Source organism: Condylura cristata, unplaced genomic scaffold, assembly GCF_000260355.1.
Source record: "Condylura cristata isolate star-nosed mole 26May11 unplaced genomic scaffold, ConCri1.0 scaffold00008, whole genome shotgun sequence".
NCBI classification, from domain to species: Eukaryota; Metazoa; Chordata; class Mammalia; order Eulipotyphla; family Talpidae; genus Condylura; species Condylura cristata.
This window is the reverse complement of record NW_004567109.1, coordinates 18439094-18462513: the sequence shown is the minus strand read 5'-3', so window position 1 is coordinate 18462513 and position 23420 is coordinate 18439094. Positions and strand designations below refer to the sequence as shown.

Below are 23420 nucleotides of genomic sequence, written 5' to 3'. Positions count from 1 at the left end.
GGGCGTTCTCTGGCTCGCCCAGTCCATAAGCACCTGGCTCTCCTCACATGAGCCATGGATGTGGTAGGGTAGGAAGGTCCTTTGTCTTCTCTGGAAAGTTCCTGGAGGCTGACTCTTAGGTGTCCACCCCTGCCAGAGTTGGAAGCCCTCCCTGCCAGGAAGCTGCTTCTCCTTCCCTCCCTCTGGGCCACACTCCCTCTGACAGGCCACCACCGCTCAGCTCACTGCAGACATTCTTCTCATAGTTCCGGGAGCACAGCAAATCCTGCTGCTTAGCCTGGAACGCAGATCCCCTCCTGCAGCAGCAGGGGCTTGCGCTGCAGAGACTGGGTCAGGAAGAGGGGCCAAGGGAGTGTGAGCACCCCCTCCCCACCCATGCACCCCGTCTGTGCTTCAGCTCCAGGGAACTGGGGGTCTGTCCTCATCATCTGTGGACTCACTCAGTTTGGGTCCAGATTCTGGGTGTCCGTCAGGGCCTACCTTGGCAAGCTTGGGCAGGTGACATCTCTTGGGGCCTCAGTTTCTTTAGCTGTGAGATGGGGTTTATAGTACTAATGTTGCAGGGCTTTCGAGCGGTGTCACGGTGGCGATAATTATTATAATAATAGGAAACATTTGTTGAATGTTCCCGTATGCCAAGCACTGTTTGAAGTCCACCGTGTGAAAAGGAGTCCTTTAACCCTCGCGGACGCTCTGGGAAGCAGCACGTGTTCCCGGTGTTTGCCGAGGCGCACGTGCTGGTGAGAAGCCTGATGAGGTCACGTGCTGGCGAGAGGCCGGTAGCCTGGACTATAGCGTGCTTCTCCGCCACCTGCATCTTTAAGGCAAGACTCTCAGCCCGGAGCCTGCTCCTGGTTGGGCTCAGAAGGGAACTTCTCCCATAGGCCACCTCTAAGAGGGGCTCATTGTTCACATCTTGGCCATCGGCACCTCACTTTGGCAAGCTGGGATGGGGAAGGGGTCTGTGCTGCTGGCCAGCCTCCAAAGCCCATGGTGCAGAGGGGCTGCAGACTGTTGTACTCATGTCTGGCCTGGGATTTAGCTGGCAGCAGGCTCTGTACGAGGAGGAGATGTCGCCAGGAGAGAGGCTCAAGGAGATTAGGGAAGGCCGCTGGGGTGGAGGTTAAGAACAGTCCCATTGAAGTTGGATCGGGCGTTGTTTGAGCACGCCCACCACCCCAGCTTCCTGTTTGGTAGGCTCAAGGGAGCTGGCCCACTGGAGTGGGTCCCGAGGCCCTCAAGGGGAGCTGCCCACTCTGTCCCCCAGGCTTGCTCGGTCGCACTGCCATAGGGGTTCAGGCAGCACTAGAGGAGGTGGAGAAGTGGGGAGAAGGACCTATGCCTGAGGTCTCCAGCAAACCCAAGCTTCTATGGGCGTAGCCATCTGGGGGCTGGGAAGGCCCTAAGTTTCAAGGTTCAGATTCAGGACCTGGGAGTCCGACTCCTACAACCTTGGAGAATGGATGTCACTTCTCTGGGCCTCAATGCTCCTCCTCAGTCAAATAGGACAGCCTGTGACAGAGCCTGTCACGATTGCTTGAGGCAGAAATGGGGACCTGGCAGTCCAGGGCTGTGGCCACATGGCCTCCTCACTCAGCACCTTCCATGGCTTCCCACTGCTTTGTAGAGAAATGCCAGCATCGCATTCAATGTGCGTTACAGGGTATTGGGAGAGCGTGATGAAATAACACCTTGAATGTTATTTCATCACGCTGGTTCTATGTCTGATGCAAGATGCACCTGGAGACCACTGTTGTTAAGGGTAACATGACTGGAGGGAACAGAGAACGAATCAGCTTGGGTGCACCTGGGGTCACTCCGATCTTGATATTTATGTCATTTCTCAGTTTGAACCCAGACAGCACTTCTCCCCTCAAATCATCAAGGGGTCCTGCCTGGTGGTGCAGCAGGTTAAAGTGCAGCAATTTATGCAACATGAGTTCAGTCCTGGCCAGGGAGCTGACCCACATGGTGTGGCAGACCTCTCCTGACCTGCCCACTGCTCTCCTCAACAGTGTATTTCAGTCCATCTGCCCGTTCTGCTCCCCACTCTGTCTCTGATGAATCTTCTCACCCCCTGCACTTCTGGCCTGTTCCCCAGTTCTTGTATGCATAAATAAATCTTTTTCATAAAACAATGAGGTTAAGAGTCCAAGCTTTTGGAACTAACAGCCTAAGTTCAAGGTCAGGCTCTGCCCCTCAAGAGTTGTGTGACCTTGGGCCATTTACTTAACCTTTCTGTCCTTTGGTTTCCCCATCTGTAAAAAGGAAAGATGAAGTGTCAACTTCACTGGGTTGTTGGGAGGATTGGATGAAATAATCTATGACATGAGTCCAGAACAGTGCCTGACACATAGTAGATGCCCAATAAATGTTAACTCTAGTTAGCTCATCTGTTGTTCATTTTCTTTTACTTCTTTCCATCCCTTGAATATTCTCGGGGCTTTCACATCCCCATGAACTCACACATGCTGTTTGCTTGGCCTGGAATGATCACCTCTCCCTGCTACCACCTACTTAAAACCGTGTTCATCCTTCAAAACCTTGATGTAATAACATAAGTCACTTCCCTTCAGAGCCTCATGGTGTGGGTGGGGACTGGAGCCAGAGAAACTGGGTTTGAGTTAGGCGGTGAAGACCTGCTACCCAGGCCCCATCCAGGATGCCATCCAGACCCATCCACCCTGGCTGGGTCTTCAGAGAGAGCCTCATGACCCATCTCTGGGGCGTGTTGTTCAGAGTGTCAGGGACAGAGCTCAACTGAGTCAGAGAAAAGGCCTAGAAACTGCTGGCTTTGGCTTCTGGCTGCTTGTGCAGTGAGAGACAGGGCTGGGATGTCAGAATTTCCATGGCAGCAAAGCAGGGGCGAGCAAGCCACTGGGGGAGAGTGACGTGGCCAGGAGGCCTCCCTGCCAGGTAGGCTGGCTGGATGCCCTCCCTGGGATTCACGTCTGTGCCAGGCCCACATTCCCACTCCCCTGGCTACAGCTGTGTGACCTGGACTAGGGCTGGCGGCCATACAGCTGGGCATCATGGCTGTTTGAGGAAGAAAAGGGAGACCTGGTCATCAGGCTAGAGCCATGTCCCTCCTTATTCCAACAGCCTCTGTGGCTTCCCGTGACCTTCTAGAGAAACGTGAGTGTGGCATCAAGGCTCCCCACTCTGTTGCCCAAGCCTCAGCTCCTACTTGCCCTTTCATCCTATGAGTGTCTGGACCGGCCCTGTCTGCAAGGCAGCCTCCCGTTGCCAGAAATCCCTTTTCTTATGTTGTCTGCTGTTCAGACTTCTACTCTGCTCCAGTGTCCCTTCCTACACGAAGCCTTCTGGGGACGCTCAAGAGGACGAATGTTCCCTGCTCTGTGCTCCCACAGGTTAGAGACCTTAGCTGAGTGTGAGGTGGCCCGCTGGATGCCCCCAGCTAGTCAGAGCTGGGCAGGGCATGCAGTGAGGCATTTCTGTGTGCAGAGGGCCAGTCTTGGTTCCCCTCAGAGTAGGAACTCTCCCAATAGCACTCTGGGGTTCAGGTTGGTAGGGGCCACCCCTGCCCAGGCCCTGATGCAGCGGGGGGTTTTCCACTGTGATGCTGGCACACAGAGGTGACACTCTCAGCCAGGGCCCAAGGAAAGTGGGAGCCCAGGGCCAGGCACCCAGGCTACCAGTACAAGTGCATGAAATGAATGAAGGGTGTTGGTGAGTGTGGGGCAGAATCTGGTTCCCTGACCAGAGAGACTGAAATTGGGACTAACATTTCATCGGGGGGAGGCCAGGGGAGAGGCAGGGGCTCCGGCTCCGAGTTAGGGCAGGAGGCAGCCCATGTGCCTGGCATCTTATTGTTTCTCTTTCATCCTCAGGCCTCACTCAGGCTGGGACCTTCAAGGCCCCGTGACCTGAAAGGTAAGCTAGGTCTGGGGGCAGAACTCTCCGACACCCCCACTGGGTGGGCTCATGCTTGCTGCTGTCTAACATGGCGCCTGCGTGCCGTGCCCGGCGCCTGCCCAACCGGCAGCCCCTCGTGGAGGTGACCTCAGCTCCCTGCTGCCTGGGCTTTCAAATCCCAGCCCAGCTCGGAAGCAGCTTTTTCTCATTTGTGAACTATTTCGCCCCTGCTCTTTGGCACAGCCTGTGTTTGCTTGGCCTGCTCGGGTGCAGTGGCTGGGCTGCTCTCTGCCAGGACCCCTCCCTGCCAGCCGGGCCCCTCCTGCGGCTGCTGCCGCTGCCGCCACCGTCACAGCGCGGGGAAGCCGCGAAGGCCCAGGAATCTTGGCTGACTGCGGGAGCAGCGGGTGGCGCCTCCGGAAAAGGATACAAATGTGAACCAGAGGCGAGGGGTTGGCGCCTGGCACCGGCCTGGCCCAGTGTAGGGACTGGGGGTGTCTGTATCCAGGGGGACCTGCCCAGGTCCAGTCCCGGTCAGAAGTTTAAGGCCTCTGCTGGGAAGTGAGCAATGGTGCCAGCTGAGGCCTGAGTCGCTGGCAGGGAAGGGCCAGTCCCCTGGCCACCTGACCCAGGGCCCAGGACCGCCATGGTCTAGCTCACTGTTGGGCCTCTTCCGTTTGGTCCAAGAGTCCTGGCTGTTCCTATTTCCTGGATACCTTATTGCCAGAAGGCTCCTCCCTGGGGAGCTGGAGGGGTGTCTAGCTTCAGAGACAGGGAGAGGCTGGGGTCTGGGAGGTGAACCTCCCCCATGGGGAGGGAGGTCCAGCCCAAGCCCCTACCAGCTTACAAGTGAGAAGGACTCAGGGAGGGTCCCTTGGAAGCTACCTTGTGGGCGAGGCTGAGGGTAAGAGGTGAGGTTGTCTGAGGCTTGGAACTAGAACATCCTAGTCTGTACTGAATACCTGCTTGATGCCCAACACAGTCAGCAGTGAGGTGGGGATGGAAGAAGAAGGACGAGGAGTTGTTCTGTTGGAGGGAGGCGAGGAAGACTGCTTGGAGGAGGAGGCATTGGTCTTAAATGGGGTGCAATATGTTTGCTTAGAGAAGAAATATAGGAAAGGCAGCTGGACAGGCAGGACCATGCAGGCAAAGGCAGGCAGGGAAACACTGAGAAGTGTGGGTTGTCTGAATCCAGGGGTGCAGTGAACTCTTTTTCCCTAAATATGGGTGTTTTCTCCCAAGGGAGAGTCCGTGACTTTCATCCAGCTGCAACAATCTCACCTACTTCTGCCTCTAGCCTGTTCCTCTTGAGTTCCACACTCAAGGTGCTCTGGTCTTAGGTAGCCGCTATGCAGAACCCTTTCTCTCCTATTATGTTTGCTCTGCTCCGTTTGGAATGTTCTATCATCATCTGTCCCCCTGGGCCTGTTGAATTCTGCCCTGTCCATCAAACCTCCTTTTTTTTTTTTTTTTTAAGATTTATAACCCGCGGGGATTACAATCGAGATGGAAAAAAAAATGTGCAAAATGATGTAAAAATAAACTTTTGTAATAATTAAAAAAAAAAGATTTATGTATTTATGCATACAGAACTGGGGTACAGGCCGGAGGTGCAGGGGCAGCGAAAGGCTTCACCACAGACAGAGTGGGGAGCAGAACAGGCAGACCAACGAAGTACACTGCTGAGGGGAGCAGCGGGCGGGCCAGGAGAGGTCTGCCACGCCATGTGGTCACCTCTGGGGCGGGGATCAAACTCACACTGCAGTTGCTGTGAGCAGCCTGCAGTGCTGCGTCCTAACCCGCTGCGCCACCAGGGAGGGCCAGACCTTGCTTCCCGAACTGAGGAGCCGGAGGTCTAGGAGCCTTACCTGCAGGGTGAGATTGCTAGAACTGAAGCTGGCGGGCAAACGTGAGCCGGGCAGGGGCAGTGCTCCTATCCCAGGTGACACGGTGGGTCCCAGGTAGCCCTGCCCCGGCTCACCACCTCCCTCCGTCCTCTGGCTTCCAGACTCCAGGCAACTGGGCGGTCCTCATACCTGCATAGTAAATCTGAGGTGCTCAGAGTCCCATAGTGACCCTGAAGGACAGAGGGCTCAGTTCATGGGCACTGGACTCTCCAAACCACCCCTCAGATCTTCTGGGGCTGCTCAGGAATGGTCAGGGAGGCAGACTCAGATCCAATGTTAGCATGAGCATTAGGCCATAAGTGCTGGCTTCGGGGCACCATAGTGACTGCCAGAGAGCTGCAGAGCCTGGCACTCAGACAGGGGCGCAGGCACAAGGACACAGGAGAGGACAGAGGTGGACAGACAAGTGTGATGGTGACGCAGAGAGAGAAGAGAGACACGTGAAGGGATGCTGGGGTACACAGGCAGGTGAGGACCTGGGTTCAGTGACACAGAGACATGAAGGCGGGACACGGACAGGCGTGGCGCACCTGGTGAGGACAGTGGGCTGTAGTGCTCCTGCATGTACCTCTTGGATCTAGGGCGTGTCCCTCCACTCTTGATCCCAGGGCTTTGCCAGGGCTCACCAGCAATGTCCCCAGCCTCATGGGTCTACCTCTTGCCAGTCTAAGGTATGCTTTCTCCTCCAGGAGGTTGTGTGGGCTGCGGAATAACAGGGACTTTATCATGTTGGTACCAGGAAGCCCCTGGAGAAGCCAGAGCAGGAGCGGGCCACGGGCAGGGCTGCTCTGAAGTGTGACCCACAGACAGGCAGCATCAGCATAACCGGGGAGTGTGCTGGCAAGGCCCATGTTCACGCTTGCTGAACTGGGGTCCGTGGGTGGGGCCCAGAAACCCGTGTTTTAACTGATGCACATTAACGTTTGTGATGCACTCGGAATACCTGTAGGACTATTGAGGAAAATAGAGGAGCTGGGGGTGAGGGTGGGAAAGAGGCTGTTAAAATAATCCAGGTGAGGGCCCTCCCTGGTGGCGCAGTGGGTTAAAGCGCAGCGCTAAGAAGCTAAAGCCACGTCAGCATGAGTTCAGTTCCCAGCCCCGGAGGTGACCCACATGGCGCAGAAGACCTCTTCTGACCCGCCCACTGCTCCCCTCACAGTGTATTTCAGTCAATCTGTCTGTTCTGGTCCCCACTCTGTCACTGATGAATCCTCTCACCACCCCTGCACCTCTGGCCTGTACCCCAGCTCTGTATGTATGGATAAATAAATAAATCAGTTAAAAAAAATAATCCAGGGGAGAGATTAGCAGCTTAAGTGGACTCAGCTTAAGTGGACGCATCTTTGCTGAGTGGCTGGGATGTACCATGCTGGGGGAGAGGACGTGGTTTGTACTGAAGCAGAAACTATGGGGAGGTGGGGAAGGAACTGACAAGTAGCGAGACAAAGTTCACAGGATTGGAGAGAGGCGGGGGAGAGTCGTGGGTTTAGATGCTGGGTGTCATGTACAGTTGTGCAGGTTGGTTACAAAGACACCCAGGAAAGGTAACCAGTGCGGCCTGGCTTGGCTGGAAGGAGATCAGACTTTTCTAACTGTGTTTAGGCTGGAGAAATTCCTTACTGCCTGGAAGGGAAGGGGGATGGGTTGGAAGTGGTGTCCAGCTTTCCAGTCTGGGCACTGGAGCTGGAGGGTAGCAAGTCCAGGTAAAGCAATGCTTGGATGGAGGTGTATGAGGGAGACCAGTTGGCAATGCTCAGAGTCTGGGGCTTAGGGGAGAGGTTAGCTGGAGAGAGATGCTGCGCCCTGGTGATAGGGTGAACAGTGGGAGCTGGGGAGAGCTGGCGGTGGCACCCTGGGAGAGACGAGGCTGAGCCTGCTGCTTGGGGCAGGCCTGGGCCTGCAGAGGGGCAGAGGACAGGAGCAGCAAAGAATCTGGGGATCCTTTCCAGGAAGAAGGAAAGCAGGTCAGAAGGGGACTCAGTGTTGGGGAGGGAAAACACGGGGTGAGGGGGAGGAGGAAGCTGGTGGGGTGTGTAGAGACCATTTTTTCAAGAAACTTGGCTGAGAAAAGCTGAAGAGAGATGTGGGTGGCAGGGCCAGGCGGGGCTGGGCCGAGTGGATGGGATAACGTGTCCAGAGGCTCTGGTGGGGCAAGGTGGGCATAGACAGGTCTCCAGGAGAGCGGTGCAAGGGCTCTGGGCTGGTAGTGGGAGTGGAACACCCCTTGATCTGAGATTCAGGTAGGGGCTCTCCTGTTTCTCCTGGGTGGGGTTGGGGGGGGGTAGGGTGGTTAGGGACTCAGGAAGCCGGAGAAGTTGAGCTTCTGGGCTTGGCATTGTGCCTAGTGGGTGAGGAGAGCAGCCTCTGTTCCCGGCCAGGATGCAGAACTCCATCCTGTCCTGAGTTGGCCAGGTGACCCCCAGTCAGCTTCATCTCAGGAGCCTTCTGACCTAGAAGGCCAGAAAGTGACTAGGACATTTCACAAGGTCCTGCCCTTTAACAGCAAGTCACCTGAGTGTGAGGAGGTCACACTGGGGTTAGCAGGTTAGGGGATGTCACCTTGAAGCAGGAAGGGTTGAAGTTAAGCCAGAGGAGGACTTTCTGGTCACTGAGGCAGGAGGAGAGGACATGTACCTGACGGGGCCAGTGTCTCGGCTCATCTCATCAGTTAATCTTTTCACAGATAAGGACACTGAGATTCAGAGAGGTTAAGTCCCTGCCCAACATCACCCAGCTGGCAAGTAGCTGTTTTGGAACCGGAGTCCAGGGGAGACCTGGATCCAGGAGGGCGCCCTTGTCCGGACCCCTGAGGGGGAGAGCTGCAGCAACAAATGCTGTTGAGGTCGCTGAGCTGTGGGTGGGGGGACAGACAGAGGGAGGAGCCAGGGACTGAGGGAGAGCAGAGAGCAGGGCTGGTGAGCCGGGAGACAGGAGGCACGGGGACAAGAGGGGCAGCCATCCACAGAAATGTCTCCACAACAGGAAGCTCTCTTAACATACCTGTGGTTTGGCTGCCTGCGGCGCTTCCCCACTGCTCCTCAGCAGCCGCCCTGTGGGGTGGGGCGGGCTGGGGGCCTGGAGGCACCAGAACCTGCGTGGGGCGATCCAGTCACCACCCGCAGGGGGCCTGGGACCCCTCTCTCACACCCCTCCTTCCTTCTGGACGGCAGTGAGCTCATCCCCGCGGTGGGCAGGGGGCGGGGACGGGGCTCTAAATTCCTTGGTGGTCTCCGGGACAGGACCCTTGGGAGAGACTGGCGGGGGAGAGCCACCGTTAGCTGGTGCCCTTCCCCTCTCTGGCAGCGGGTCCAGGGCCTGCTCTGGCCACTTCTTCCCGCAAAGCCGCCGCCCTCCCCGCATGCTGCCGCCCGAGCGGAGCGCCGCAGCTCCTAGCCGGCCTCCTTGGCGCCCGGGGAGCCCGGCGGCCGCAAATCGCTGACTTGGACAAAATGCTGTTTTACGGGGATTTGTTGAAAAGGGGGGAAATCCCCGTTAAGGACTTGCAGCTGTCCAAACACCCGGCCTGCCCCGCTGCTGCCGCTGCTCAATCGCCTGATTCAGCGTCTCCTTAAGAATCCCACCTCGTGCCCCTGCCAGCCAGCCCCTTCCGCTCCCTCACTCCCGCCTGCCTTCAAGAGGTCACCGGAGAGGGTGGTGGCCCAAGGCCACACAGCAGAGGCAGGTTGGAGCTCAGGGCCCCCTGCCCGCGACACCCTGCTGGGCCACCACTGCCTGCAGGGAGAACAGGAGCAGGGGTTGACTTGGCCTCCCGCTGGGGCCTCTGCTCGGTGCCCCAAGTCCTTGGCTGAAGTCCTGGACTGTCCCTACCTCTTCCCATTCTCGCTGACACCAACCCCACCCCCTGGCCAGGGAGGGGGCTCCTGGGCCGGTGAGACATGTCTTTGCAGGCTGGGTTATTGGGGTGATCTCTAAATTAGGTGGTGAGGCGAGTTCATTGAACATCTAGCAAGCATCACCGTGGGCCAGCCAAGTCCTGGGCTGCGCGTGGCGGGTGTGGTCGGTAGAGAAGAGCTGAGGAGGAAACAGTGTGGTGCCCGACACCCAGCCCCCAGGCAGGCCTCAGTCTCAAGGGAGGGGTCCGCTCGGCTTCCCAGCTGCCCAAGAATAAGGAACAGCGACGTGGAGAAGCAGTACAGTGAACCAGCAGGCAGAGGCCAGAGAGGCTCAGGGAGCCTGGGGTGCGTGTGAAGGGTTGGGGGGCTGGGAAAGAGGCTTCTGTGAAAAGGAGGCAGGGGCTCAGAGATGCCCGGGCACCACGGACTCTGAGGGGGCTGGGGTTGGGGGTGCCTCACCCCCTAGACCTGCCGTGTCATCACATTCGAGGAGACACCTTTTCTATTAGCACCCCTCGAACGGGCTCAGCATACCCCGTCTCTGGCTACGTGCTTGCGCCCACTCCCGGCACCCTACTCAGGCTGGCACGTGCCAGCCTCCCCCCAAGTGCTGCAGTAATACCGCCCCCCCAAACCCACAGGCGCTGGAGCTGGAGGAGACTCTCGGTTTGCTTCTCTTTCTGCCAAGCTTTTGCCAGCTCTGTGGCGCTCTGCCCTCCCTCTCCCACAGGCCTATGTGACAGTGGTTAAGCGCTCAGCTACTTGCTAAACCTACTTACTAGTCCTCGTGAGTCTTTTGTAGCCTTCTTAGAATTTTTTTGTAGATAATGGTATTAGTTGCAAATAAAGAAAGGTTGTTTTGTTTTTTTAAAGCTCAGGTTCTTAACAGACCTCTGCTCAAATCCTGGGTCCCTAACTCTCTAAGCATCAGGCTGCTCATCTGGAGAAAGGAAGCCACGGTGGTTCTTCCCTCCTGGGTAGGAATTCCAGGCCCAGGCCTGGCCCCGGGTTCGTCGCAGCCAGTGGGAGCTGCGTCTCACTCATGCCTCACTCCAGAAGAACACGGGCCAGGAGCCACTTCAGACCATTCTGATGGGGAGGTGTTGAGGTAGGGCAAGGGAGCCCCAGGGATGAGGCAGGGTGCTGTCCTCTCCGAGACCCTGCATTGCCAAGGAGGAATGAGAGGTAGTGCACTCCTGGAGGAGCCTGCCTGGACTCCGAACTAAGACTTGGGGCGCTCCTGGGGTGCTCAGCCTGCCTGTGCTGCACCACCCTCATAGCCGGGCTGAGGCTGCCTCCACCACTGTCCACCCCTGGCGAGGCCTTGGCTTGGCTCTATATAGGGAAGAGTCAGCCCCCCAGAGGCTAGGGCTGTCCTCCAGAGGTGGTGCCGGGGCCTCTGATCCCGAGGTCAGAGCTGCTGCCTGCTGTCCCTGCTCCCCTCTGTACGCTCTGCTCTCTCTGCCTGCTCCCCACTCCCCTACCCCTGCTAGGTGGTGTGAACAACCTCACCCCCTACCCACTGAGCCCTCAACTCAGGTGGCCCCAGAGAGGTGGGAGGGTATGGTGGTTGAGGCCTGGGGCTCAAGGTCAGACTGCCTGGTTTAGGTGCTGCCTGGTCCGGGGCTTCCCCCAGCTCCCCCTTCTCTCGTGTGAGTCACGGGGATGAGTGCAGATGGAAGGGAAGACACAGGGATGAGACAGGAGGGCGGTTCCCGGGCCTGTGGGCGCCTTCACCTGGCTCTGGAGTCCTGGCGTGAAGCGCGGGGCAGACAGAGCAGACGGCCTGTGCCTGGCACGTCTGGGCTGGAGCCTCACCCAGGAGCTGGGCTGGCAGCCTCACCCTCAGTCCTGCCAAGCTCCCTGTGACACTGACTTTGGACCAACCTTGAGTGTAACCCCAGACTCAGCTTGGTTCTGGAGAGGGCTCTGCTCCCCACAGGCACCCCCAAGTCTCTCCAGGGAGCCAGGTGCCGGTTCAGTGAAGTCCCTGGGTGGGTTGAGGGGAGCTCAGAGCAGGGGTGTGAAGCGACGTGGGGCTCCCCTTGGGGGTGCACAGTGCCAGCTAATCCCCCATTCAGATTTGGAGGGCGCCCACCGAGCGGTAGACATACCTCCAACCTTTACAGTGACCCTGAGAAACTGGTTGCTAGCCCACTGTTTAAAAATAACATCTTATTGAGGTGTGATTTACAGTTTATACTCTTGGCCCACTTACAGGGTGCAATTCAGTTTTTAAACATGTATTCAAAGCCGTCACCACAGTCAAGTCTGGGACGTTTTCTTACCCCTAGAGGAAGCCCAGTACTGTGGAGCCACTGGTCCTCCCCGGGCGACCACCAGTCTGCTTTCTGCCTCTGGCGACTGGCCTGTTCTGGACACTGGACACGGAGCCGTGTCTGTCACGGCCTGTGTCAGCCTTGCGGGGTCCGGGGTGTGCCGCACTCGCCCCTGCCCCCCAGGTCTCTACTTTGTGGCTGTTGTGAAGAATGCTGCTGTCAACAGTCCTGCTCTGTCTGTGGGACGTGCCACCCCATTTTGCAGAGGAGAATGAGGCTCGGAGTGGAAGCCTCCTGCGCAAGCTACCCCGGCGGGCTTTGCATCTAGTGGCCCTGCTGCCTCTTATTTTTTTTTAAGGTTTTATTTATTGATTTATATGCATACAAGAACTAGGGTGCAGGCCAGAGGTGCAGGGGGATGAGAGAGTTCACCAGAGACAGAGCGGGGAGCAGAACAAGTAGATCTACTGAAACACTGCTGAGGGGAGCAGCCGGTGACCACAAGTCTGCTGGGCCATGTGGGTCACCCCCGGTGGGAAATGGCACTTAGGCGGTATGTCGGTGATAGTGGTGATAGCGCTGCGACTTAACCCCGAGGCCGCAGGGCAGCCCCTGCCTCTTATTTCTGGAGCTAAATGCTGTGACAGGACTAGGTTGGGACACACAGGAGCCAGGGGCTGACTTTATAAAGAAGGGGTGACAGCTTCCTTGAAGGAGGAACAGGAGAGGGAAAGAACACTGCAGGCTGAACTAGAGGCTGCAAAGGTCCAGAGGGGTGAGGCCACCCAGGGTCTGGGAGCTGCAGGAGTTCTGTCCTGGGGCAGGTGTGGGGGAGGAGAGGTGGAGAAGGGGCTAGGTGATGAGCTGGAGACACAGGCACCGATTAGCTTTAAAAGGTTTTGGGTGCCATGTTAGGCACCATGGACTTGATCCTGAGGGCAGTGGGGAGTCCCAGGTGGGCGTCAACATGGTGAAGCATTGGGGGCTTTGAGTGAGTGCCTGTCCCCAGACTGCGGAGCCCACCGCCTGGCAGAGCTGGCCCAGTCAGTGGGGGCGGGTGCTATTGCCCAAGGTTTTGGCAGGAGTGTGCCAAGGATGGGGCAGCTCTGGCAGGGTCTTCTCGATAGGCTGGTTGGGGGTGGCTGCCGCTCTGGGCAGGGCCCCCAGCCGACGGTGGTGGGTCTGGCAGGGCTGGGGAGGTTAGGAGGTAACTTCTACACACTGACACCTGGGATTTGCTTGTAAAATACCTACATTGTTGTGAGCCCTGGGTCTGGTGTCAAGCCACCAAGGGGTTCACTTGATGGCCCCTCTCGGTTCCTCCCTGCAGCACACCCTGGGACGCCATGCGGGGTGCTCTGGCGCCCCTGCCTCCGCTGCCACCCGAGCTGCTGCTGCTGCTGCTGCTGCTGCTGGGGTCTGGGCCTTGGCCAGCCGCCAGTGGTGGGGCTGGTGGGGCAGCGGGCTACGCGCCGGTGAAGTACGTGCAGCCCATGCACAAAGGACCCGTGGGGCCGCCCTTCCGAGAGGGCAAGGGCCAGTACCTGGGTGAGCACCTCCCTACCCCCTAATGTCTCAGACAGGCCTGACTCCCTAACTCCCTCCCCGCTGCTCACAGGCTCTCCAGCCCAGCCCCTCAATCCCCACTACTTTGTCATTTATCTTCATTTTTAACTCCTGATGCTGGTTCAGGGGCTTCCGGGCCCACAGTGCCCAGAATCGGGGTGCAGTGGTCTTCAGGATGGGAGGGAACGGGGGGGGGGGGGGGGGAGATGTTTTGACTGGTTTGAAGGAGGGATGTTGGTGCCACCTGGTGGTCATCCTGTCCCCAGGTCAACCAGGGATGAGTCACCCCAAGTTCTTGGGAAAGCCCAGCCTGGGTAGGGGGCTAGCCCCCAAGATGATCACTGGCTCACCTCTGAACTCCCTCTCCCATGACGGCAGGGAGCATGGTCTTGATAACAGATTGAGAGCCTTGTCTTACCAGTGTACCTCACGTAGGAGTGGGGCGTGGGTAGCTGGGTGTCTGGTTCCCACCATCCCAGCCTGACTTCCCCTTTTCTCTCTCTCTCTCAGAAATGCCTCTACCACTGTTGCCGATGGACCTAAAAGGAGAGCCTGGCCCCCCTGGGAAGCCTGGGCCTCGGGGGCCTCCTGGCCCTCCTGGTTTCCCCGGAAAACCAGGCACTGGAAAGCCAGGTCTGCATGGGCAACCCGGCCCTGCCGGGCCCCCTGGCTTCTCCCGGATGGGCAAAGCTGGTCCTCCTGGGCTCCCAGGCAAGGTTGGACCTCCAGGGCAGCCTGGGCTTCGGGGGGAGCCAGGGATACGAGGGGACCAAGGCCTCCGGGGGCCTCCAGGACCCCCTGGCCTCCCTGGGCCCACAGGCATTGCTGTCCCTGGAAAACCAGGCCCCCAGGGGGTTCCAGGGCCCCCAGGATTTGGTGGGGAGCCAGGGCCTCAGGGGGAGCCTGGTCCCCCAGGTGATCGAGGTCTCAAGGGGGATAATGGAGTGGGCCAGCCAGGGCTGCCTGGGGCCCCAGGGCAGGGGGGTGCCCCTGGACCCCCTGGCCTCCCTGGTCCAGCTGGCTTGGGCAAACCAGGTTTGGATGGGCTTCCTGGGGCCCCTGGAAATAAGGGTGCATCTGGGCCTCCTGGGGTACCAGGGCCCAGGGGGGAGCCAGGTGCTTTGGGCCCAAAAGGGTCCCCTGGGGTGGATGGGGTGGGGGTACCAGGGGCAGCAGGAGTGCCAGGGCCACAGGGCCCAGTAGGGGTCAAAGGGGAACCAGGGACCCGAGGTCCCCCTGGCCTGATAGGTCCCACTGGCTATGGAATGCCAGGCCTGCCAGGCCCTAAGGGGGACAGGGGCCCAGCTGGGGTCCCAGGGCTCTTGGGGGACAGGGGTGAGCCTGGGGAGGATGGGGAGCCAGGGGAGCAGGGCCCACAGGGCCTTGGAGGACCTCCGGGACTTCCCGGGTCTGCAGGGCTCCCTGGCAGGCGTGGCCCTCCTGGGCTTAAGGGGGAGACTGGACCTGGGGGACCCCCAGGGGTGCCTGGCATTCGAGGTGATCAGGGGCCTAGTGGCCTGGCTGGGAAACCTGGGATCCCAGGAGAGAGGGGGCTTCCAGGAGCCCATGGACCCCCTGGGCCAGCTGGACCCAAGGGTGAGCCAGGTTTCACAGGCCGCCCTGGGGGACCTGGGTTGGCAGGAGCCCTGGGGCAGAAGGGTGACTTGGGGCTCCCTGGGCAGCCTGGCCTGAGGGGCCCCTCCGGAATCCCAGGACTCCAAGGCCCAGCTGGCCCTGTTGGCCCCCAGGGTCTGCCAGGCCTGAAGGGTGAACCAGGCCTGCCTGGGGCGCCTGGAGAGGGGAAAGTGGGAGAACCTGGCATGGCTGGGCCCACAGGGCCCCCTGGGGTCCCAGGTTCCCCAGGACTCACGGGCCCTCCTGGGCCCCCCGGGCCTCCTGGGCCCCCCGGTGCCCCTGGGGCCTTGGACGAGACTGGCGTTGCTGGCCTGCACCTGCCCAGTGGTGGCGTGGAGGGCGCTGTGCTGGGCAAGGGAGGCAGGCCACAGTTGGGGCTGGGTGAGCTGTCGGCCCACACCACGCCGGCCTTCACCGCTGTGCTCACCTCACCCTTTCCCGCCTCGGGGATGCCTGTTAAATTTGATCGGACTCTCTACAACGGCCACAGCGGCTACAACCCGGCCACTGGCATCTTCACCTGCCCCGTGGGCGGGGTCTACTACTTTGCTTACCACGTGCATGTCAAGGGCACCAACGTGTGGGTGGCTCTGTACAAGAACAACGTGCCAGCCACCTACACCTATGACGAATACAAGAAGGGCTACCTGGACCAGGCGTCAGGCGGGGCGGTGCTGCAGCTGCGGCCCAACGACCAGGTCTGGGTGCAGATGCCCTCGGACCAGGCCAACGGCCTCTACTCCACCGAGTACATCCACTCCTCCTTTTCAGGATTCTTGCTCTGCCCTACATAACCCCAGGGGTGCTGCTGCCCTGGCCGCCGCCTCTTTAGTGGTAGAGAGACCTTTTCAGTTACCAAGAACTTTCATTTAAAAGAAAACACTGAAGGCTGAACTGAGGCGACTGCAGTCTGGACCCAAGCAGACTGACTTGGATTTTCCCTTCAGGAGCGGCTGAGGTGGTTTCTGGAAGAGACTGGCCTGTGTTCCCCTCCCCCGTGTCTCTGCAGGGTTGGGATTGCACCTCACCCTACGGGGCTTATAGGCAGGGGCCCCAGGACCCCAAGCCCAGCTCCTGGAGAACCTGCCCTTGGAGTCCTGAGCTCAGCCGGGTGGCCAAGGAGGTGCTAGAGTCTGAGCTGAGGGGGCCAAGCTCCCCTCCCAGTGCCCCCTGAGACATATTCCCAGCTCTTGCCTTCCTGCTGACCCTCAGCTGGTTCCAGTTCAAGGAATGGGGCATGGCTTCCCTCAGTTCTAGGCTGGGCCTCTCCCAGGTCCCCCCAGGACCGCCAGCACACCTGGGTAGTCCCCTGAAGAGTTTTTGTTAACCCCCTAGTGGGGAGGGGGGAGAGATACCATCCAGGTGGCCACTCCCTGGGGGGCGGGGCGTGCATACCAGGCCTTCCTGTGGCCCTCCGCAGGGGCAGAACCATTCCACTGCTCCAGCACAGCCACGAGCAAAGTGGTTTGTCAGAAGGCAGGGCATGGACTGGGCAGAACGGCAGCCCCGCGGCTTATCTTCACTCCCCAGGCTGCCTCCACCAACTCTGGCTGCCCAGCGCCAGGGCACCCACACGGGCTCTACAACCAGAAGTTGGACAAGGCGTGACCAGTGACCAAGAGTGGGCAGGGGGAAAGGGCCGAATTGCAAGGGAACCTTTCCACCCACTCCGGCATCCCCGAGGCAGAGAGCCTCTGTCTGGCCTTCAGAACAAGGTGCACACAGCCGGGAGATGGCGGAGGTGCTGCTTGCTCTTCCCTAATCAGAGCCACATGGTGCCTCTGTGTGTCGACTAGAAGGGTTAATCTGTGGGGGCTTCTTCTCCTTCCGTCCTCTGGTTCCAATTTCCTGTTCTAAGCAGGATTAGGGCCCAGGAGGCTGAGGCTTGGAGAAAGAGTACCAACGGGCCCCTTTGAAATAAGTTGGCTCTGGATGGTTCTGCCACTTTCTCCAATCAGAGCTCCCTTGCGGGACAGAGTCCCCCTCCCAGCCCTCAGGCCCTGGCTCCAGCAGGGTGGGTAAAATGGGATACATGCAGGGGTCAGGAGGGAGCACTGTTGCTGACTCAAGATGGCCATTTTCTCCGTGGCTTGGGGTCTCTGGTCCAGCTCCCTGCCTTCCCTCAGGCCAGCCCACTTTCCTGAACACCAAGTGGTCAGGGTGGGATCTTGTGGCTGGGCCCCAGTTCTGGCCCAGGCCAGGCTGCCTCTGCTGAAAATGGAGGGTGGCTGCTGACTCCTGACCTGCTCCTGCCCAGCTCCAAACACAAGCCTGTTGACTGCTCACTAATTTTCAAAACAAGAAGTGAAAACCCAAATCTGCTCGTGACATTCTAAGAACAGGCTTCAGCTGGGGTTCATGTAGATTTCTTACCCCCCTCCACCCAAAAGGTCTAAAAGTTCAAACACTACCTGTGGGGCCCCCTGCTCAGCCTCCTTCCCGGCAAGGGGCACAGCCATCTGACCTGTTAGGGAGGGGCCCTTCTCTCCGAGTGCGCCCAGGAGCCCAGGAGTGTTCCCAGAAACAAAACTGAGCTTCTGCAAAATGTCATTCCTAAAGCCTTTGGGGAGGGTTATAGGTATTTCTGAAAGGTTTATGGGATTTTAGGTCCAGGTGTCCACTTAACTGACTAGCTTTGCTAAATGACATCAGGTTTTATCAATGAAAACTACATCACCTTGTGCCTTTTTTATCTGATTTCTAACATTTTAAGGTTGAAGTGTTTTCCATTAGTTGTGTCATTTCTAACCTCATTAAGAAGCTTAGTTTCTACATACTTACCATGTGCCCCGTGTCACAGAGGATTTGGGAAAAATGCACTCGGGAGTCAAAGAAGATGGAACTTGTTTTTGAAAAGAAAAACAATGGTACTGACTGTACTGACACACCTCAATAAAACCTGTTGTAAAAACAGCACAGTGATGAAGCTGGCATTGATGCAGAGGTGTCACCCCCTCTGGGTTTCCGAGGCACCCAGGGAGCTCTTCTGGGCCATCTTCTTGCAAGAAGCATGCAACTTCCTTCCACCCCCCCACAGCTCTCCAGCCACTGGTTCTGTCTACATCAGAACTGCCTCATGCTCCTAAGCTGCAAGTAAATGCCAAGAGGCATTTTAAGAACCAAAGGCAGTGGCTGGAGCTGGGAAAGATCGCCCTTCCCTGGAACATTCCTGCAAGCTCTCAAGAGTACTGGAGCATGACAGCCAGCACAGGATCTCAAGGGCCAATTTCAACATCTGATACAAATTATGAATGAAATCGTGAATCTCTGCTCCTGAGGGTGGGGTTGGGGCAGGGGGCCAACACTCAAGGCAGGGCAGGGGTGCTGTTCTGGACAGATAGCACCTACCCCCAACCCGCCATGCTTGGCAGCGAGGGGCCAGACGGTGGACCACAGACAATCCGTGCATGAAAATTCCTGTGGTGTGCCCTAGAAGTTCATCTTGGCTAAAATCAGACCTGGCCAATAATCCTGCATCCTGAGGGTAGCTAGGGAGCTGGGCATGCTTCTCTTGTGATTGAGGCTGGAAGTGGGGTCCAGGAATACCCCTGAAATTTGAGGGGAGGTGCTCCCTTTCAGTTTTCCTTCAAAATGGATCGGATTCAAATTCCTTGTGGAACATGGCCTTTGGGGTTTGAGATACAGAATGTGGCACAGAGTGAGCCTTCAGTCCACCTAGGGCATGAGATGATGTCCCCCCACAACCCACCCCTATGGCCCCACAATGTAAGCTGATAACAGAGGATGCCTTCTTCATGATCTGCAGTGTCTGTTCCTGCCCCAGCTGGCCTGGGTCCTATTTGGGAACCCAGGAAGAAGTCAGGACCCGGGAGCAGAGAAATCTGGCTCGTTCCTGCCCCTATTGTTCAGGGACCGCCAAGAGCAAACCCCCCAACCAGGCCTGGTGACTGGCAGCACAGCGCTCCCTGCCGGGTTCCCAGCTCCTAGGAGTGTGCAGCCCAGAGAGACAGGCTTTAGGCACAGAAGGTCCAGATGCCTAAGGGGTGAGAAACCACTTAAGGCAGAGGAGAAACTCAGGAGCCAGAGAGGGATTTACAGAAAACTGTTTATTGCTCTGTGACTTCCACCAGAAGCTGCTAACAAGCCCCATGGCAGCCAAGGGCCAGTTGTCTGTCTAGATGAGCCAGACTCAAGTGCCCATCTCCATGATCCACAGAAACATACCACTTGGGGGGGGGGGCGCTGTCTGGTCAAAGACAGGCTTCTGACAAAATGGTTAAATACCAACAAGGAGAAAGGATGCTACTGCAGGTCATTTTCCCCCTCCCCCCCACCACATCCTGGATAGAAGAATGCCACAAGTACCCTTCCAAAATAAAAGCTCTCTGGTCCCTTATGTATCACCGAGAAATGAGGAGTGCCCAAGGCTCTGCAACAAGCCAGAAACCCAATATGGGAGGGCAGACAGAGGTCCCTCACTCGTCATCTCAGTGACCCTTGCAGAGAGAACCCAGCCCCAGCGTGCTCTCTGCCCACCTGCAGGAAGGCCAGGACAGGGAGCCAAGCCCCAGGAGACTCAGGGTTTCTGATTTGAGCTGTAGCTGGTCCTGGTAGACATGAAGTAGCCCCAGCAGCTGTGGCCCTCACAAACTCTTCTGGAAGACCCGGTGCAGGCTCTGGGCCAGGACATCTGTCTCCTCATAGCCCTCACAACTTTGCTGCCAGCTCTCTGGCACTTGTTCCATCCCGTAATAGGCTCCAGCAATGGCCCCAGCCATGGTGGCAATGGTGTCCGTGTCCCCACCAAGTGAGATAGAATAGATGAGAGTCCTCTGGAGGCCATTGAAGGCAGAGGGGATCTCTGGGTGAGGCTCCATGCAGCGCAGGAAGCAATAGATGGCAGTGGGCACAGATTCAAAGGCAGCAATGCCATTCCCTGCGGGGAAAGCAGATTACGGGAACCTGACATGCCCGACCCCTGGACCCCAGGCTTCCTGTGTTAGGTGACAAGTCAACACTCAGCTTCAGTCAGGCTTTGCAGAGGATGAATATATGGAGCGACTCTTCCAGCACTGGCGTGAGCGTGGAAAGAAACCACGTAAGTAAGCACTCTGCAAAGCGCCCATAGTGGCAGTGCTACCCCGCAATGGTGGCCTGCTGCCAGTTCTCGGGACGGTGATCTGTCAGAGTGAAAGTGCTCTAGCCCTAGAGGAAGAAGGTGCTTTGCTCCCAACCTGTCAAGGACCCAGGGACTGACGGGAAGGCTTTGCAGCCCCAGGCAAAACCCTGTGTGTGGGGGAGGGGTGGCTGCCCTTCCCACCCAGTGCTGACCCTGAAGGGTGACGGGCAGGCGGCTACCCACCTAGCTCAGAAACCACCTCGTCTCTGGTCACCGAGTCCTGCCCTAAAAGTTCTCCAATCTTCTTCAGTCGACTGGAGTATGGGCGCTCCTCCATGCCCAACCTGAGGTGTGGAGAGATTTGTCCCCTGGGACCCTGAGAGACCCAGGGGCTTCTTCCTACCCCTCCTTAGAGTGCTCAATTAAAGATGGTCTCAGCTTGTGGCCATGTCAGAGACCCACCCCACCGCCCACACGCGCGCACACCTTCACCAAGGCTTGCAGCCTGCCTCCACCCCACTACTCACTCCCTGGCATCCGAGATGGACTGGACATCGCTCTCCAGCTCCTCCATGTGGCCCAGGAGTTGTTCGAGGAAGTGCTCACTGGACGACTCACCCTGCAAAGCCAGGTACACGGCCAGGGCCTGCAGGATGGCGCCGTTGTAACCCAGGGAGGAGGCGTGTGTCAGCTGGGCCGAGAGCCGGGCAAACTAGGGCAAAGGCAGTGGAGGCAAAGACCTGCTGTCACAGAGCCCAGCCCAGAGCAGGGGGGGAGGGAGCCCGGGCCCGCAGTCTGGACTACCTTCTGCACCTCCTGCACACTGCTGTAGGCCAGGGAGACACCGGCCACCCGCATGGCACCGCCGTTGCCATAGGAGCCTTTGCCATTAAACTGGGCCCGGGCAGGCTCATAGACATCGCGACACTTGGGGCTCAGGAGCTTCTTGAAGACGGTGATTACTCCAGCACCATAACCCCTGTCAGGGTCTTTCTTGTACTCCTGAGCAAATCTAGAGGAGAGGAGCCAGAATCAGGACACAGAGGAGAGAGAGGCCCTCTGGCTGGTTTGGGGAAGAGGCAGCCCTGGGCCCTAAGAAGCCTCAGCGGCAATGCTGTCCCTTTTAGGTGGGGTCCCAGCATGAAGGACATCACTGCTCTGGCCGAGGGGTAATAACTGCACCGCCCCTGGTTTGCCTCGCCCCACCATCAAGCCCCTCACCTGTGAGCCATGTCCACCTCATCGAAGGCCTCCTTGGCCAGCAGGGACTGCACCAGGGCTCTGGCCATGGCCGTGTCGTCAGTGTAGTACAGGGCCTCTGCAGGACAGGGCGGGGGGGGGGGGAGTGCAGGGCTGGAGGCAGCTCTGCGGCGGTTCTCTCCTTTCTAGGAGGCCCACATCAGACTCTCTCGCCTTGAGGTTTTTAAAAATTCTTCACTCAGTCATTTTTTTCTAACCCTTTCTAACCTTTTTTTGAGGTAATGGGTTTACAGCACTGATTGAAGGGAGTGGTTTCACCCCAGATGTGTTGTTCCCTGCCCCACCTGCCACCAGAGCACCCCAATCCCTTTACCACAGACCCATGGGCTGTCTCTCCTCAGGATGAGATCCAAACTCACAAGTCCTGTCCTCCTCACCACTCACACCCCCTGCTCCCCTACAGACCCCCTGCCCCAGACCCAACCCTGGGTTCTGCCTGGCAGGGGGTGGCTCCCTCCCCACCCCCCCAGCTGCGGCCTGGAAGCACTGTTTTGGCACTCCTACTGGGACCAGCACCCGGTAGATGGGGACCTCCCATAGGCTGACCAGGGATTTGGTTTACCAGAGGGAAATGATGCTCACAGAGAATGAAGCACCCTGCCCAGTGGGTGCTCTCCTATGTCCTAATACTCCCGACCCAGTGGGCAGTGGCTCCCGTTGGCCCCCTGCTTCCCCAGGGAGGGCGGCCCACGGCCACCTACTGGCAGCTGCGCTCTCCAGTCTCCCTCTGAGGCATGTCCAGTCCAGTCTCCCCCAGGTGCAGCTGTCTTGGGACCTCGTTCTTCCTTTGCCCCCTGACCTGTCCTCTCAGCCTCTCCCTGCACAGTGGGGCAGCACCTTTTCCCTTCCTGTGGTCCCTGCAGCCTCCCATCTTCAGCCCAAGGGTCTCGGGCACGGAGCTGACCCCACTGCTAGCCCAGCCAGACAGCACACCTTGCTCAGAGATGGCCCTGTGGCTAAGCCGGGCTGCCAGACCCAGTCTGGGGCCTGGGCTGGGGCTGGGCCAAGAAAGCAGACCTTTGCTGGCAGTGCTGAGCTGGCAGCCCACGGGGTTGCCCCCAGGCCAATCGGGAAAGCAGATCTGGGCGAGAGGCACTGAGTCCTGAGGACAGGCTGAACCGGATCCAGCTCCACTTAAATCCGGACTGGCCCTGAGTGTGCCAGTTATGCCAGGCAATTCGTGCTCGCTGCTTCAAGCAACTCTGAGTAGGGTTTTCTGCCACTTACATCCAATACTTTCCCCCCTCACCTTCACATCAAACCTTAAATGAAATTAAAAACCATCCTTGCCTCTGTCTTCACCTCAGCTATAGCTCATCTCTCTCCTTCCCTTCAGTCATTTTCAGTTTCTCTCTGCATCCACTCGGGTCCAGTGGGCACCTGAAATGCTCCCCTGAATCCAGGCTTCCACTCCGCTCCGTAACTTCTCACCGGGACACACCAGTGTCTTCGGCTTGAATCTCGCTGCTCAGGTTTTGTTGCCACCCACCCCCTCCGCTTTTCCTTGCAAACCGGTCCCCTCTCTGGCTCTTATCCATGGAGGTTCTCAGGGGGTCTGAATACGCCCCTCTTCCCTTCTATTCTTCTTGTCCTCCATCCCCGGCCGCATTTAAACCCGACGAGGAACTGAGCGCAGAGCAGGCGGGTGGCGGACGGGGCCCCAGTCACCGGCTGCATCCGAAGGGTGACGCCAGACCCGCCGGCTCACAAGGGGCGGCCTCGATCACGGAGCCTGGACCCCGCGGTGCACCAACTGGAGAGAGCTGAGGAAGGCCGGTGCAGGCGGCTGGCGGACAGCGGCGACGGGGCGCAATTTAGGAGGCGCCCGGGCTCGGCAGAGAGGATGGGGTCGCCATCCCTCCGGTCGGGGAACGACGCTGAGGGCGGCTTTAGACCCGCTCGCGGGCCACCCAGATCGGGCGCCGGCCGTCCTCGGCGGTCGCCTCCGCGCCCCCGGCCTCCC

The 23420-nt window shown here is 58.5% G+C and overlaps 2 protein-coding genes across 2 annotated transcripts in view; one reads left to right on the top strand and one right to left on the bottom strand.

Moving 5' to 3' along the window:
- COL8A2 (collagen, type VIII, alpha 2) overlaps nt 1-18018 on the top strand; it is a 21567-nt gene extending 3549 nt beyond the window's left edge. Inside the window, exons 2-3 of the mRNA XM_012722793.1 lie at nt 13247-13464; nt 13993-18018. Coding sequence (XP_012578247.1) covers nt 13263-13464; nt 13993-15911 — 2121 coding nt within the window. The 5' untranslated portion in view covers nt 13247-13262 and the 3' untranslated portion in view covers nt 15912-18018. The remainder of the gene's footprint in view (nt 1-13246; nt 13465-13992) is intronic.
- Nucleotides 18019-19171: 1153 nt separating this feature from the next.
- Nucleotides 19172-23420, bottom strand: part of ADPRHL2 (ADP-ribosylhydrolase like 2) — a 4602-nt gene continuing 353 nt past the window's right edge. Inside the window, exons 2-6 of the mRNA XM_004679432.2 lie at nt 21419-21515; nt 21002-21209; nt 20725-20909; nt 20441-20541; nt 19172-20014 (exon numbers count right to left, since the gene is read on the bottom strand). Of these exons, the coding sequence (XP_004679489.1) occupies nt 19722-20014; nt 20441-20541; nt 20725-20909; nt 21002-21209; nt 21419-21515 (884 nt within the window). The 3' untranslated portion in view covers nt 19172-19721. The remainder of the gene's footprint in view (nt 20015-20440; nt 20542-20724; nt 20910-21001; nt 21210-21418; nt 21516-23420) is intronic.